This window comes from Macrosteles quadrilineatus, unplaced genomic scaffold (genome assembly GCF_028750875.1).
Source record: "Macrosteles quadrilineatus isolate MER2022 unplaced genomic scaffold, UCM_ALF_1.0 Scaffold_3__2_contigs__length_128488019, whole genome shotgun sequence".
Classification (NCBI taxonomy): Eukaryota; Metazoa; Arthropoda; class Insecta; order Hemiptera; family Cicadellidae; genus Macrosteles; species Macrosteles quadrilineatus.
Window position 1 is genome coordinate 79,426,672 of NW_026542596.1, and position 18,559 is coordinate 79,445,230.

Here is an 18,559-nt window from a genome sequence, read left to right on the forward strand (position 1 = left end):
ACGATGTATGTATTTTTGTAAATTATTTTAGAAATATTTAACAATTAATTAAGTAGCAATATTGTTTTTCAACTTAACTTACAAAAAACAACTAAAGCAACAAAACCATAAAACATAAGACATAATTATACCTGGCATATATTGTTCAACCAATGATAAATATTTTAAACTATTCTTTAGCTAGATAAACAGGACAAACAAGTCTAATATAAGTGTCATATACATATATAAGGCTTGAAAAAGCCAGGGTAATTAAATAAGGGTTTAAAAGAAACCTACAATACTAAAATTTCAAAAAAAATATTGGTAAAACTGTTAAGACAAATTACGTAAAAACGTGGAAAATTAAGTACGTAAATTAAGTGGTTTGATCTAAAAAATCTCTTGATGGGCTTTAAATAACAATTTATGCTAGTTGATATATAAAATTAGATACTTTTGTTTTTGATTTTATGAATAGATTATTGTATTGTTTTATTTACTTAATTTGACAAAAGTCGTCATGAAAAACAGATCTTGTACTTGCAACAGAGGCTTGAAAATAAAGACCTTATTTATTTATTTATTTATTTAAAATTCATAGATTTGTTGTTTTATTGAATTTTCTATATATAACATAAATAAGATTACTATAATTTCTTTGCGTTTAGTATCCAAACAATTCATTTGAACTTTGAAATCTAAATATAATAAAAATAATATTTTTCATATTAAAAAGGTGAATATAGCGATTTAAATAATAATGATTAATAAATAACACAGAAAGAGGATAATGTAGAGGTTTAGTTGGTGCGAGCTAATGTTGTGTTTCAATTATCCACAACCCTTGATCCTTCGCATTCAATCACCCTGCAACGTCTCTTGGGCCTGTCAAATTCGATAACTTAACTTCCAATATTGTTTACTGATCAAAGTAGGTTTTCTTTTACGATAATTTGATTTGCCGCTTCAATTTCGAGGGATGGATATAAACCGCGGGAAAAGAGTGCAGATGTTTTCAATATATTTTAAGGTTATTTAGAAAACTATTTGAGAATAATTTTGGATTAAATTGATTTTTAAACCTAAGTATATTTATATAAAGATTTCAATATTATTGGCAAATTGAAAGATTCTACATAATTTGCAAATTGAAAGATATTATTACAAGAATCTATTGAGGCTATTTATCATTTTGGAGAACTCTAATTCACTAATATTTTTCTTTTTTTTATCAATTAGAGTGAAAAATAATTTTACTACCATTTCAATTTAAATTTAAAGTATCCCTCTATTAAAGAGAAATTATTGTTCACCAAACTAGGACAGATTGTCTGTTGAACATTTACTATAATTTTTTAGGGTTAAAATATAATTCATTGCTTATCTGACATGGTTAATTTAACCTTATTAGTGAAAAAAATGTACAGATAATTGACGATTTTTCTGGAAGAACTGATCAGTATTTATAGGTTGTAAAAGTCATTATAAATAAATTAGTAAATTGGTAGATTACATCTTAAGGATCTTAAGGAAATTAATTACTGTATTAAATATTTTTTTACAAGTCTGCGGATAAAATTATGATATTGTTTTACTATGGTATAACAACAATATATGTGGGATGCTGAATACAAAAATATTTGGTAATACTATAATAACACATATTTAAAAAATCCAACTACAAACTACATCTGGATTTAGTCCCAACCCTATAACTATGACTACTTAAAAAAACTTTCCAGACCTTTTCATCACTGATGGAATTTATTTATTTATGGCTGAGGAGTTAACTGTGATAGCACACTTGTTGATATTAGTGGTTCGATAAGTCTTCTGTGATATACTGTAGAGCTATGAGCTGAGGAGCTAATGTGTGTAGACTTGCTGGTTGCAGGAGACAAGTACGAGGCTGTGTCTATGGACAACGGCTACAACAAGTACATGATGCTGAAGATACGAGGAGTGACTCGTCAGGACTTCGGCTCGTACCAGTGTGTCGCCAAGAACTCACTGGGGGAGACCGACGGCCTCATCAAACTTGATGGTGAGCCTAAGTTCAAAATTATCAGTACACTGAAGTTAGAATAAATTTTTTTAAATTTTATTTAAGTAGTTTATGCATAAGACTTTATGTTTTTGAAAATTAATATACGTTGCCGATCGATACACACTACGAAGTAAGTGGTGGACCAATGTCAACTATAGTTGATGACTAAACTAATTTTTTAAATACATGATTGAATTCTTCGTCTATATTTCATGTAGAAAAATATTTTTTGATCCTGATTAATCAGAAAGATTTATAGAAAAGATTGGTCTGTAGTTATGTTTAACAAGCTTGGTCCAAAAGGGAAATCTGTCCCTCAGGTTAAGGTAGTAACTTAAAGTCTGGTGTGAACTAAGTTGACGATCGGCAGTGAACGTGTTCATGTAAGCAATTAAGGTACCGTTTGAGTATGGTGGTTTTGTATGCCATATGCCATTTAAGAACTTTTACTCTTTCCTCATATAGTTATGTTAATTATTTAAAATTTAACATTAAATTGCTCTTTCTTTGCCTTTACGTAAAAAGAGTTAGAATGTGTCAATATATGGGGTAAAAGTTCCTAATGTCTTATCTAGTTTACGTATCGACCCCCATGAAAAGATCCTGTCCAGACTGGTCCGTGTGTCTGTGACCAAGTACCCCAATCATTTAATCTCTTTAATCAATTTAATCTCTTAGATGGAGTTTTAGGGTCTATTATGAAATTCGTTTAGAAAATAATGAAGAAAGGAATTTTAAATATGTAAAAAGATTATTCTGTCATAGTATTGGTTCTATTTTACAAGAACTGGGTCGCAGTTAACAATATGGATTATCTTTTGTTACAGAAATACCAGCACCATCAACGACATCTACCTCAACATCAATTACTCCAGTCGTGCCAAATACAAAGAAGAAAATAAAATCAAGTAAATATTTATCTAAGATAAGGTTTTATAGTATAAGAGCATTTTTATTTTGACCCGACATTATTGTTTGTTTAAAATGTACAGATTTCAGTAAGTTTGTGAACTTTTAGACCTTATATAATGGTATTTGATTATTATGAATTCCCTTATGTACGGAAAATATTAAAATAGTTTTGGCTCAAACATGAACACGAAAGATGTTTTGAGCAAAAGAAGAATGTATTTTCTTGCAAAGCAATTTATTATCGATGTAAAAATATGTACACACATTGAATTCCCTATTATTAATATATGTTTTAGAACACATTTAATCTTTTAGTGTCTTACGATGGATTAATTTTGTGTAGACAAAATGAAGAACAAACCTGGAAAGCAGAAGCCAGCAGACAACCAGGTGTTGGGGGACTATGATGGAGGCAGCAATGCTGAGTGGCATGCACCTGGAGGTGATATGTAGCTTCTTCTATTTGTTATCTATTGAATTTAGAAAGTAGTTATTTTCTTGAGTACTGTTGTACGGTTAAAGGTCAACATAGCCTTTTGTGTATAACGAATTACAATCAATAACAACTAATAAGAATTGAATTTCGCTCAACAAATAAGAAATATGTTAACTTCACTATCTCGCGTATACCTATACCTGTAGTCTTGCTATTTTAGAGCTATTTACGTTATATTGGAACGTAAAATACCCGACATGATGGGAAACTAAATTAATGATGTTGAAGGTCAACATTACAGTAAAAAGTGAGTATTCTAAAATGTTACTGAAGGTATTTAAAGTTCCTTGACTAAGAGTAACTGAAAAATCACAAATTTTCTATCTATTTATGTTATGGCTCTAATGTTTTAACTAATAATTAAGTCCTATAGATGTTTAGTGTTAATTTAAACACAGTAAATGGAACTTATCGGTATTATTTTTCTACAAAGACTTACAATTCAGTCTCTTAATATATTTATTATAATTTAAATAGTGCTGAAACTACACAAATTAAATAGACGATTACAGGTACTAATGATTTATTGACAAACCAAAGAAAAAATAATATATTTCAAATTTTTTAAAAGAAGATTTACACACATCTTTGTAAAGTTGTAGGGCTTTAACAATTGTATGGTTTAATATATAAAATAGTCACCCTATGTAAATTTGTTCTAGCTAGAAATAATTTAAATAAAGAAACAAGTTTTTCTAACTATTTTGAAGAGATTCTTTAATAAAAAAATAATTGTTTGACAAACATATAGACCATGTAATCCTCTAAAATCTTGTCAGAACTTCCAAATTAGTGTTAACTGAAGGACTTCATGTTGTGTTTGTGCTTGTAATCAGTTGGTAACTAAAAAACTATCCCATATTTCAGACTATCCTGACGGGCTTTCCTCCAAGGGGCCTCCCATTGGTCTAAACGGAGACGTCTCCCCCCTCCACTCACAACACCTACGTCATCATCTGCTCTACACATGTTTAATGGTGATACTGTTCAGGTGATGGACATACGTGTAGACACTGAATGTTACAATGTGATTACCAGTGTTGTCAACATTACAAAAGTGTTTACAAAACTAAGTTACTAAATTGCTTAGCTACTAAGGTCAAGTATCGTTGTTCTGATTATAAGAAAACAAATTACTATGTAAATAAATTAGTCAAAGTTGCGTGAATTCAAAATATAAGGTAAAATAGTTAAATCAAAACTTGTTTTTGTTTTCAAAAACTGCAATATAAACATTTAGCTTAAACTAATCAAAAGTGGTTAAGCTTAAGTTCAATTTTTAGACTGTATTTATGTACTATAGTAACAAAAATACAGTTTTCTCCAAGCTAAAATGGACTAACCAGAAGAGTGCAATTTAGTAATTTTCCTAATTTAATGCAGGTGAGAATTCAGATTCTTACTCATACGAGCGCTGTCCGTTAATTAAAGTCTCCATAGAACGTAAATAGTACATAGGTAGCTTTGATAGTACATATACAGCAGTAAACATTTTGACGAAGAGACCTGACGCGTGTTCATTAGATTCCATCAGGACAAATATAACGAATGAAGATAAGTTGCGTGCTGATCGGTGTGATTAAAAGTATAAGTCATAACGTTTCCTGTCCCTTAATAAATTCTTTAGAGACATCCTCAATCATATTGAAATTCCTGTTTCACGCCATAATCCGCAAGCTAAGATCTTCAAACATTGGTCTCAATCAAAAATTATGAATACTCACAACTGGTTGCACCACAAACATCGTAAAGGGCGTGCACATGTTAATGAACACTTCAAAACTCATTTTATCACCCAAAAAGATTGTCTACTGCTGCTAGACTTTAAAGGCGTTGACACCGTAGACTTCATACATCCGACCAAAGACACCATTAATTCATGACGGGAGGGTAGAACTCACATTGTTAACAGCATGGCACTATGTCAAGATTAACTGTTATATAGGGGTGGGAAACGGCTCGGATGGTAATGGGAGAACTAACAAAAGTGCAGCTAATCCCAAACTTGAGCTCGCTTTCAATAAATTAAGCTTGTTGTAGGTCTTAATTTTTGGACAGCATTCATATGTATATAAATTGGAAACAGTTTTATTGTCAAGTATCTTTGTTAATTGATTGTGATGTGTATTCTGCAGAATACAACAATGTATAACCAACAATCCTACTAAACCCTGTAAATTTAATTCCTTAGATAATCTTATTTTTCAAACAATAGTTTGATGAATAACTATAATATTTAGAAAGAAAAGCTATGAAAAAAAGTTGGCAAAACTGGACTCACTGTTACAATAGCGCTGTATATACGCGCGGCTTTTGGCGTGTATGTGATATTACGCTGATATTTTTATATGATTAAACTAAGTTACTGTGTTTATGGTGAACGTTTGAGTGAAAGTTTTGTGACATTGTGTTTTTGAAATAGCTAGGCTGCTTTGTACCTCATATTTACTATTTTGTTAGCTACAAGTGTAGTTTATGTAAATAAATAACGTATAATAGTATATTTTATAAGTGGATTGATATTTTAGGAAGAATATATATACACATTATAACAATTACCGATATATTTAAGATTCGTATTGATGTCCTCAACATAAGAATTTCCTATGCTATTATTGTTAGGGAAGAAAACTTTTCAACTAAAATTTAGGTACTAATAAGGACAACTGTTTAATTTTATGAAAAGCTGTTTTCCTTAAAAAAAGTAATGTTGTCTTAAAATAATCAAATACCAAATCTCATATTTGTATAGCATGATAATTAATAATAATTTGAAAATAAATAAAACAAATAATTTTACAAATACTGAAAAAATGTTCCATGAAAGATTTTTTACAAGGCCGTTGCTGATTAGTAACTGATTATGCATTACACTAATATTAATTGTAGCCATAAATTATATACTAGTTTTATTCGATATTTTGGCTTTAAAATTGTTTACCAAAAAAGCCCGTTATACAGTAGAACTGTCCATTAGTAAAAACTAGAAAAATGTTTAATACATATCTTATTAATTAAAATTAATCATTCGATTCCAAACATATCGTCAGCTAAAGTTGTTAATTGAGAAACTATTCATCATGTTAAATCCATTATAATTAACTAAATATTTTAATTGACTAAAAAAAGGTCAATGTGTGTAGTATGAAATAAAAATCCTTGTATAATAAGTATTTATATGATGTAAATTATATGAAATATAATGAAAATTGTACATAGCTATGTATGAATATTTGTTCGTCTTATACATATGTATATTACAGATGAATTTGTATATATCTTAAAATACCCAACTTGCAGTATCGTATAGCAAATATGTATAAAGTTCGTGTTAGACCACCAAGTAGCAGGTTGGTCATATCATTCAGAGACTGAAGTACTGGCTTTTGTCCCACTCAATAAATTGCAATAAATAAAATAATTTGTGTTCCTACTTGATTATTTTTCACTTTGTTCTTTAGCTACATAAGTAAATACCATAAGTAAGTGTACCATAAGTAAGCAAACTACAGGGTATTTTAAAGTTTTTCAAAGCAAGGACTGACTAGGTTGCAATAAGAAATATTTGCAAAACCTCATCTGAACGTTGGGCATTCAAGGGGCGTAGCCCGGGAGGGACTCAGGAAAGTGAGTAGGCCTATGACAATCCTAGATATGTGGACCATAGCTGTGCTTAATTTTGGATGTATCGGTTAAGTATTTTAGTCGTGAGAGCCGCACAGACATACAGGCACCACCTTAATTTTAAAATAGTATAGATAAGTTAGCAGCTTGTTTTATCACTATTACCTCATTTCACCTAATTAGTCGGGTAAATATAGGATATGACCTTAAAAAAATTGCAAGAAAACGTTTTATGGTTTTATTTTGTAGAGTTGGGTTTGCAGAATGACATACTAAAAGTTGCCAAAAATCGGTGCACGAGAAAACCACTAAAATCACAATTTAAAATGGCGGCTTTTTTCAACATTGGACAAATTAAAAAAACATATTTCACATGCATTTGCTATGCACATTTTTCGAGATATTGACTTGGGACCACCGCCTGTATTTATTGAGTGGTTAGTACTTCATTTTGATAGGGAACATGTTTTTGGCCGCCATCTTGGATCCACCATATTGGACATAGATAATTTTTTTTCAATGTAATGATAGTGTTGTGACACATCATTACCAACTACATTTTTACACTGATTTCAATGCCGAAATCCGTTTTTAAATATCTTTATTCATTTAGAAGATATATACAAAAGAAAACTCTGCACCATACATTTCTTATGGACGTTTCGTAGTTTGATATTTTTTTAAAATTATTTTTCTTATATCTCCAGTTCTTATTAACGCTTGTAGTTCGTTCTAGGCTTAAAATATTCAGTAATGTAAGGGCTTTCATTTGAGCTCTTGATCATTAAAATCAGACGAGTTAAAGACCTGCTACGAACCTCAGAACAATATTAAATTTAACTTTTTAGAAATATATTTTTATTAAAAGATTTATAACTCGGGTTGTTAATACGTCACCGAGTTCTTTCTGGTCTCAAATTGCTCAGTAAATGTTTGGCTTTAATTTTATTGATCATTAAACAAAATCTGACAATTTTAAAATGAGCCATGGACCATAATTTAACATTTGAATGTATTTATATTGAAATTTGTCTTTAGTTAAAGACGTATATTCCTAATTCTAAATAACTCCCAAAACTCTTTATAGTCTTAAATAATTCGCCAAAATATTGACTTTTATTTTAGCTATGGATTACTTTCCAGGAGTTATTAGGGTTTGGGATATATGTCCTTAACTAAAGACAAATTTCAAAATAAATACATTTTAATGTTAAATTATGGTCCATGGCTCATTTTAAAATTGTCAGATTTTGTTTAGTGATTAATAAAATCAAAGCTAAACATTCACTGAGTAATTTGAGACAAGAAAGAACTTGGTGACGTATTAACAACCCGAGTTATAAATATTTTAATAAAAATATATTTCTAAAAAGTTAAATTTAATATTGTTCTGAGGTTTGTAGCAGGTCTTTAACTCGTCTGATTTTAATGATCAAGAGCTCAAATGAAAGCCCTTACATTACTGAATATTTTAAGCCTAGAACGAACTACAAGCGTTAATAAGAACTGGAGATATAAGAAAAATAATTTTAAAAAAATATCAAACTACGAAACGTCCATAAGAAATGTATGGTGCAGAGTTTTCTTTTGTATATATCTTCTAAATGAATAAAGATATTTAAAAACGGATTTCGGCATTGAAATCAGTGTAAAAATGTAGTTGGTAATGATGTGTCACAACACTATCATTACATTGAAAAAAAATTATCTATGTCCAATATGGCGGATCCAAGATGGCGGCCAAAAACATGTTCCCTATCAAAATGAAGTACTAACCACTCAATAAATACAGGCGGTGGTCCCAAGTCAATATCTCGAAAAATGTGCATAGCAAATGCATGTGAAATATGTTTTTTTTAATTTGTCCAATGTTGAAAAAAGCCGCCATTTTAAATTGTGATTTTAGTGGTTTTCTCGTGCACCGATTTTTGGCAACTTTTAGTATGTCATTCTGCAAACCCAACTCTACAAAATAAAACCATAAAACGTTTTCTTGCAATTTTTTTAACGGTCCCTATGTAAGTTTGTTTAGTTTGCCTGGACTAAATCTGTTAGGTTTATTTTTTTATGGTAGACATTTCAACAAATGGATTTTTAAAGGTGTAACTGACCTCTCTTCAATTGAAATTCCCACCAAAATGGACCCTTAGCACCATGTCCATCAAGGCAAGTTGTGGTTCTGGAGAGCAATATTGATAATTATGTTGACGTTTTTGAGGTATAACAATATTTATAAGTAACACCAGATCTCAAATTTACAATAACACTTTTATTATTGTGCAGAACATAGCTCTACCTGCTGATCCACCGAATTGCCATATTAAACAGTACGCTCAGTGCTGTAAAACCCCTATGAAATAGGACACTGCTATACACGAACCTTAAACAAACTAAAATGACTACTTAAAGCTGTATGCGTTTTTAAATACCGAGTCTATACATTGTGATTCAAAAATCCAAATACTTATGTGATTGGAATTGTTTTATTACTTCTTTTACTTTAGATGTAAATAGCTAAACCTTCACCATGAAACTCTGGCAAAAATAAAGGAAATAAACTAAATAACTAAAATAAAACATAACCTGGGTAGCCGAATCGTTATAGTGTTTGTCTTCATATTTGAGGGTAAATGGTTATATTCCAACAGAGTTCGATCACACACCCAGATACCATTTATTATTGAGCTATTAATTTGGACCATTTAACCAAAGGGTTTGGTTATAAGGGAATATGGCCAAGAGTTGGAATGTTTTTTTAGAAAAATGCAAAAATGCCTATGGTGAAAAATACGCAGAAATAAAAAAAAATTACAATCTCGCAACAAATGTACACAGTAAAAGTTCCTTTTCATTAAAAACCGTATATTTATGCGTTAATAGGCTGTTTCATGGATGCAAACATTTTATAGACTTGTTTATTTACTGTGCAATAAGTTATATTTTATCACAGATACAGTAAATATCTCATTATCTGGAATAGTAAGTAAACGTTTTGTAAACAGTAACTAAATATTCTGTTCCAAGTAGGAGTTACAAGCTAACATCTCTGTTACATATTGACAGATATTTGGCAGCGTTGCTCGACTGAACGTTTGCCAGACAATGATATATTCCTGCGGAGGAATCGCTTGACGTAGCCCATGACAAACTGAGCAACCAAACGCACATCTTCAGCTTTACTATGCAGTAAAATTTTACTAAGTACACATACATGAAACAATAAGTGCAAAGGTCTACCGGGTAGCTTTAACTAAATATTTAAAATTACTTACTACAGCAGGTATAATAAGTAGGTCGAAAATATTAACATTCCTTCTAACTGAAGTAATTGATAAAGACTGAAAATAAATTTTTAAGTATCGAGAATGACTTGAAATTACACATTTTCAAGTTAAATCAACTACAGGGTAGGTTTACCTGAAAATTCATATCCTTATTGACCTCCAATCCATTCAAAAAGCATATGATTCGTAGCTAGGATGAACTCGAACCCACATAATAGAATAATCACGTGGGGAATCCTTATTATATTTTTGGAATCTCAATGTATTAAAGTAAAAACTAGTAACAAGTTAAAGTTTAAATTTTATACATTTAAGGTGAAATTACAAATGAATCTAGTACATTTTGGTTGTAATTACAACCTGACTGTAAAGATTTTGAAATAGTATAATTTAATATACTATTGAAAATGAATTTAATTTGGCGAAAAAAAAACACGCTGATATAATCCTAATTCTAATGTTAGAAGATTTATGAAGATAAGTTAAATGTACTTTTCACTCAACTATGGCATTGAATTTTATTTTGTGTCCATCTAAGCCAATAAGTTTTGAAAGAGAGCGGTCCAAACCCAGGTCGTGTTCTGTAACATTGACCTTTTGTTAAATATTTAACTGTCAAAATAAATGACAATAGAATATAGCCAGTAAAGATCTTGCTTGAAATTAAATCAGCGATATTGTGTTGATTTTCCTCTTTTACTTACAACATGCCAGTTAATGGAAGGTACATAGGCCTATTGAAAATTTTCACTGCTTCATATTTTATTCACAGTTGAAGTCATACAACATTTTAAGTTGTTTAAAGTTCTGCTTTAGGCCTAATATTTATATAGACAGGTTTTGAAATTTCCCATTAGCATTATTTATCTACGGTCAATAATAAAAAAAATTCAAACCAATAGTTACAAATAACTATTTCATCAAACCACCGACTACCTTCAGAATTTCATGATCACTCCACAAATGACAATTTTACATACTAAATATCTTAAGCCATTGAAGCTTAAATTATTGTTGGTTTGGAGATATGTTTACAACATGTTTTTCAACAAAGGTGCAAGAGGAACCTGCAGTGTTCCACAGTTATTCTCAACGAAGGATTCGCCGCAAATTTATTGCTCTAATTATCTCAGAAGGATTTATTCACACCGCAGACTGATCCCTGTTGTTTCAAAGGGTTAAGATTAGCATTTCATTGTTTTGCAGTCAAAAGATTAGCTTTATATTTATACCAAACACACTTTTTAACTCACATAATATGTAACAGTTTTCATTCGGTGTGTTACAGCAAGTTTTATATAGTTATTTTGTAATAATTATGTAGTTCATACAAATGCATTATTTTAAAAGTTTTTTTTATATAAAAAACTACGGAAATTTTTATTTATAATTTATAAGGTCTTGATAAGTACTTGACCATTCGTAAAATATGTAGCAAGATTTTCTGACAACGATGTTAGCAAATAGTTTTTTGAGTGATGTCATCACATTATTCCACGTTTAGTTAGAAAGGGCTTAAAGTTTTATCAATTATTACCATGTTTCGTTAAAAACAAAGTTCAAGACGTTGTTGGTAATTCATTTTTTATATAAAAATGTTTTTTTAAATAGATATTTTTATTAAATTTTTAATATTTTTTATTTTGACTTTCCAAGAGGTTTAAATTGAAACAAGAGTGTCAGTGTTCATTATTTCAGAAATAGTAAACAATCATTATTTTAAAGGCTTCAAAAAGGTTTGGGCCTAAGTCAAAACTCGTTTTGATATTAACTTGTTTAAAATCAGTAAATAAAATGTGAATTTTCTAATAATTCAAGTTCGGGGCAATATTTTGTTTTACATTTGTTGTAGCTAAAGTATACTGTGCAACAGTTAAACCCTGTTTAAGTTTACAGAAAATCTGCTTTGAATTATAGTACATTGGTGGATAAGTCAATGAAACGAAATCAATTTCGAGTCCTACCATAGTAAGTTGTATCTCGTTGGAAATGCATTTGTTTTAAAGCAGTTTTAATGTATTACCTAACAACATCACATACATTACATTAATACAATCTGCGAAATCTTTAAGTTTCAACATATCTGTTTACCTTTCTTACACACACTTTCCATTTTCTGTTTAAGCAAATAAAAATATCAGCATACAATAAATCTCTAAGGAGAAGCGCGGAATACAACAAGGCATGGTTACGCATTGAGGAGATGATTTATATTGAGTGTTTGTTGAATAAAAGATGAGGGTAACCTCAGACGTAGAGCGGGAACCTCTTGGCGCTTCTTCACATGGGGTGGCTATCTTGTGAAGGGGTGGTTATTGTGTTAGTTCAACATAAATTGTTTACAACCAAGTTTACAGGAAAAAGAGGCTCGCACACATCTTTGAGAATCGTGTTAACTGAAAGTGATGATAAAAATCATTCATCATTTATGTTTTAGGCTATTGTATCGGCCATACAGGTTACTTGCATAACTATGAACATAATGTGAAATTGTCATATTTTAAAAATGAAGTATACGCAGATGATAAATAAATGCCAGACCCTCGGATCATCGAACATTCTATACACCTTTTCTTTGAACCAAAATGTTGGTGTGCTAATTATATAAAACTGAAAGCTTTTAAGACTGTAACTTCTTTTGTGATATATATGTTCATCATCTTAAATTTGTCCAATAATACAGTTTTAATAAAGAAAATATTTATTAACCTTATTAATAATAAGCCATGAATTCATGATATATAGATAAAATAGTCACAGGTGTGTAATTTAAACTTGAATATTTAACAGGTAATCAATTATTTCTTAATTGACAGGACATAATAAATTATGAAGAAAGGATCAACAGATAATAAATGGTAAATCAATAATTACTGATAATAATCTACGGCTAATATTTTGATAACCTGCTTTACTTTTCCAGATGTATAAACAGAAAAAGAAAATATGTTTTTAGGTCAACATAAAAAGTCTGCGCATGTGAAGAGCGTTAATTGCAGATATTAGCATCACCTGATCCTTAGGTTTAAAACCGCATTATATCGCTTCTCTTGGCTCTCGCTTGTTTGTGTTATCAGCTACATAAAACACCTTCTTCGGCGATAAACTTTTTCTTATTTACATTTATTTCAACAATACCCAAGATCTTAGTTGTATCTTTGGCTCGATAGTTTCAATTAAATCACATAGTGGCAGGTTTTTTTTGCGTTTTTATTTTTTATTTGTTGATTGTGTTCACTAATACTGTATTTAATCCCGTAACCCGTAATATTATATACTTAAGTCTTTATGGGTAATAGTCAAATTTATCTAAGAATAATTTAGTGTTACATATATAAATCTCTGAAAATACAAAAATATAAAGTATTACTCATATTATTATCGTTATTCCAACCGACACAGTGTCAAAACAGTAAAGAAATATAATAGCTGATGTGTTGCATCTAATTCAAATTTTAATACAAATTTATTTGATGCTATAGCTTAAGAGTCGAACTCAAGCCACCTTTTAGAAAAAAAACACACAAATTACTATATTGCAATGTGAACTAAAATCTTAAATCCGCCAGGCTTCATCAGAGGAACACATTTATCTTAGAATTTCTGAACATTACTAAATAGTTTAATTTAATTCATTTAACAGATGGCTATTTTAATGTTTCTTCAAAACTGAGTTTTTCGCCAGATATGAAACTCTCAACCGTAACTTCACAATAGAGAAAGGCAGCAATGAAATTCTTTTCAGAACTGATAGTAATAATTCTCTTGTGCATATTGTAGTAATGTTCACATTTTCAGTAATTTAAAGTAAAAAAAAAAAAAACATAAAAGGTAAGTCCCTTTAAACCTAATGCGCACATAAGCCAATTTTTTTAAGGATAATAGCATACAGTGAACGCTCACTGGGATCGTCTAAAGTAAAATGCCTATGCTCATTTTAAACAGGCTGATGCAAATGAATATATCACTTTGGGTATTGAAGTTGTTTTTATTGCAATAAGTTACTTCACTGGCTTTGACTTGTCGTACATACCAGTGCCGGAAATTAAAGGTTAATAATAAAAATGAAAAAAATATAAATACAATTTCAAACAATAATAGCAGGAGCACTTCATAAATTTAATACCTTTAAGACTATGCTGTTACCAAGAAATACGTCTGAGTATAAGGTGAACCTCTTGAAGATTGATCTAGCGGCCGACCTCTGTTTGTTATTTCAAGTGGATTGTTAGAAACACAATTGGATCGGTCGTTAGAGGCTTCCAGCTGCTTTGGACCTCAACGACCAACCTTGGAGCTCTCTACACCTATAAATATACAATGATGAAATATTATTGAAAATTGTATGAGTACTATTGGTTTACACTGTTTTAATTTATATTGTTAGCAGAATATTGTATCAGATTATGCTCCTTCACTAATTGATTAGGTTAAACAAAGAGGTATCGAGGAACACAGATGGGTGCATGGCTTCTGTCCTCAAGGTTAAAATCCTACAAATTACCATTCTCAATACCTATGTGTACAGAGGGTGGCCAAATTATTAGACTAGACGTATGTACTGTAATTTAATGTATTTTTTTTAGAAAACATGTATGACATAAAATAAAACTGGCTAATTTGGTATGGACTACAGTATAAAATCAATTTATATTATGCTTGAATGTTTTTGTATTGTTTTTGTATTGATTCTGATGGTATTGGCAGCATTGAATCACCTGTTGTTTCTTTTACAGTAAAAGAACCAACAGCTGATTCAATGCTGCCAATGACATCAGAATCAATACAAAAACATTTAAGCATAATATAAATTGATTTTATACTGTAGTCCATACCAAATTAGGCAGTTTTATTTTTAGTTTATACATGTTTTCTAACTAAATTTAAAGTTAAGTCAAAAATGCATTAAACTACAGTACATACGTCTAGTCTAATAATTTGGCCACCCTCAAATGATATAAACTAGTGATTCGTGAACCGTAGTGTTTGTGACTAATTAACTAAAACAGAATAGGATATTTTTCTCAGGTAAAGATATCTTTCTCAATTGAATTTGTAATTTTGCAAAAAATAACCCACAATTCACAAAGCAGTATGGTATGTTCCTATGATTATGTTATTGATGATATTAATTTAATTTAACTTAACTAATTTTGACTAATTTACTGAAATTATTTTCAATGGTTTGTAAAGATACATTAAAAAAATAATAAGCGAAACGAATGTATAAGGTTTGACATTTAAATGTTAACCCCACATAAACTTTTCATATTTTATTATCTTTTCGTCATTGAAATTATCATTAGTTGAAACAAAATACATTATTAGGTATTTGAACTTGAACACCAACCATAAAACCCGAAACATTAAAGTGTAGGATCTGTGTTTTTATCTAAATAGTGTTATCTGCTTACCAATGTGTGTTACATGGAGTGTTTTAGATTCCAAAATGGTATTGTTTATCGTGTAAAACACACTAGTCAGGGGGAAACCAGGAATATTTTATCAAAGACTTATAACTATTCCTGTAAGCACATAGTGATAACTCAATATTTAGGTGTACTAAGTAGTTCTGGAATTATATATCATACCGAGAAATTTAACTGATCCCATTAAAGAAAAGGGTAGTCAGTGTTTTTTTTCTATGAAACCTCAAAAATATGTGTTTTTCATGTCAGCTGGTGTTAATAAAAAAATAAATAGTTGTATGAACAACTTGCATGCTACAGATGAATAAAGGAAAGAGAGGAAGGGAAAGAGAGAATAAGAGGAAGGAGAGAACAAGAGAGAGGTGTTAATTACCAGCGTTAACTTCACCTGATCCCTCAGATTAAAACAGCATTATATCACCTCTCTTGACTGCACGTCTACTATTTCAGCTTGTTTCTCTTGAAGTGAGTTTAGAAATATTAGAACGTGAGCTTGAGTGACTTGCTTGTATCTTGCTAATAAGTTACTTTAACTTAAGTTTAGGTATTTTGTTTTATTTCGTTCATATTATTACATGCATGTTGATCTAATAGATTTAACATTACATAAATTTGCTTGAATAAAATGCCATTTAGATTAGTAACTTTAAACTATATTGCATAGGTTTTATGCCATTATAAAAGTCATACAACAAATTACTGTGTTAAATTGAGCTGGAACTTTAGATCTGTTAATTTGAAGAACTCGTTTCCTATGACCTCAGTAGGAATTTTCTTTAAGTATTTCATAAATAGTAGGTATCCAAGAATTTTGGACCTTTTTTAAGTAAATAACGGTTTACCGATGATTTATATCCGTGTTCAAATCTAGATAAGCGTTTTGCATTGTTGCTAATATTAGCAATGTTTTAATATTGAAATTTTTATGTAGGTTTCATGAGTCCAAGAAAGGTGAACCGAGCATATTACTAGTTAAAATCAATAGCAAACAGCGAAAATCAATAATTATTTGCCTAAAAATATTTTTAACTAATTGGTTTCATTGAAAATTTAAAATTTGTACAATAGAAATAAATATGCATCTTAGGAAACAAAAACGATGAATCAGGCTGTTAATGAATTATACAAATTTATTGCACCTAAATATGATGTTAATCAAAATTATATCACGAAAGATTATATGTTAATTCCACAATAAAAAATATGAATTTAATTTCAAATATATAAACAAAATTGTGTGTAAACATTGTTAACGAAACATATTTCCAACAACGCTAATGTACCTTAATCTCTAAACGTATGTAGCCTGGTAATGTCAGGATGAACCTGATAGGAATCTCAACTGCTTCAAATATTATGTGGAAGACGTTAAGATAAGAAAACACGGGTGAAGAGCCAAGCTGTAGCTCTAATCGACAATCTTGTTCACTTAGAAGACCTGATCATTATATGGACTACAAGATTACGTATGTTTACTTGAAACTTTAGCAAGGCTAAGGTTTTCTATCGTTCTAACATTGTTTGTTTATTTTGCCTTAGGCTAAATTTTTTTTAATTTTTTGTGTTGTAACACTAAAAAGTAGCTGCTGTGAATACAGAGGCTAAGACAATACTTTTAATTTAAAGTGCAACAAAGTTGGTGAACTCGAGAACCTTATGATAATATTTTTTTATTTACAAGCTGAATTTCACGAAGAATATAGTTCCCGAAACATTTTACTTTATTGTAGGCCTACTTCATTAGTATTATAGTGAAACTCTAGATTTTAATTAAACTATAAACCCGGATCGAAGTTACATTTTTATCTTTGAAATATTGTGTTATTTCTACAAAAAAATCTTGTTTGGTTTAGTCCCAATGGCTTCATGAATTTAAAATACCATAAAAATAAGATGTATATCAGAGGAAGGGGAGCTGACCAAAATGGTTAGCATGAGTATGTACACTCTAAGTAAAACAAATGGAAATCCAAAACAAATCGAATAACTTAATAATGGCACTTAAAAACAATAATGCGAGGAGATGTGAGGAGACTTACATACTACTTTGTTTACCATCAAATTGCTAGTCATAGTTTCTCTCCCTTAGATTTTCTATAAATTATATAGAATTACAAATATATTTAATAACATTTACTTAAGTATAACAAAAAAATAAACATTTCACACTTGATTCCTGATATTTGTTATAATTTTTTACGATAGTTTAAGTATTTTATATTTAATTATTACCATTATTTGTTTTTCTAAACTATACCCTTGAATCCACTCCCACCTTTTTACCCATACATAATTGAAATAGTTAGCCAATGCCCGCAAATCCCATCCATTTGATAGTTCTATATACTAATTTAAAGGCCTCAGTAAAAACGTGTTATTACAGAATCAACCATGCTCATAAAACATTCTAGCACCAACATACTGGGATTTAAAGAATTCATTGACACACTTTTGATGTCTTGATTAATTATTACAATTTTACCTACTATTTAAATAACTCAAATTAGTAACAAAGCATTAGCCTGTTTTCAACTGCATATCAGTGGCCAAATCGATTTGCCTATAATAGTAATACTTCATTAGCCAATTTACTCCAGGCTAAGCCTATATATTTGTAATAAATCTATCAATTGACAATTCCAGTGCCAATACAAGCTACGTATTCTGACACTGACAGATATCTGTAGTGTTTGTCTGCCAGATGGAAACATAATAGCTTAACGGTGATTATACAGTGTAGCCAATTGTTCTACATTGTACCTCTCACTCAGGCATTGATGAATAG

The 18,559-nt window shown here is 30.1% G+C and overlaps 1 protein-coding gene across 4 annotated transcripts in view; it reads left to right on the forward strand.

The window, feature by feature from the left end:
* The window catches only part of LOC128990882 (lachesin-like), a 232,542-nt gene extending 227,772 nt beyond the window's left edge, over window positions 1-4,770 (forward strand). For 2 of the 4 annotated variants that reach the window (XM_054413514.1, XM_054413516.1), the window contains exons 9-12: window positions 1,862-2,026; window positions 2,857-2,937; window positions 3,285-3,383; window positions 4,305-4,770. In XM_054413514.1, coding sequence (XP_054269489.1) covers window positions 1,862-2,026; window positions 2,857-2,937; window positions 3,285-3,383; window positions 4,305-4,432 — 473 coding nt within the window. In that variant the 3' untranslated portion in view covers window positions 4,433-4,770. The remainder of the gene's footprint in view (window positions 1-1,861; window positions 2,027-2,856; window positions 2,938-3,284; window positions 3,384-4,304) is intronic. The other 2 variants (XM_054413515.1, XM_054413517.1) reach the window with 1 other exon arrangement.
* Window positions 4,771-18,559: the final 13,789 nt, after the last annotated feature.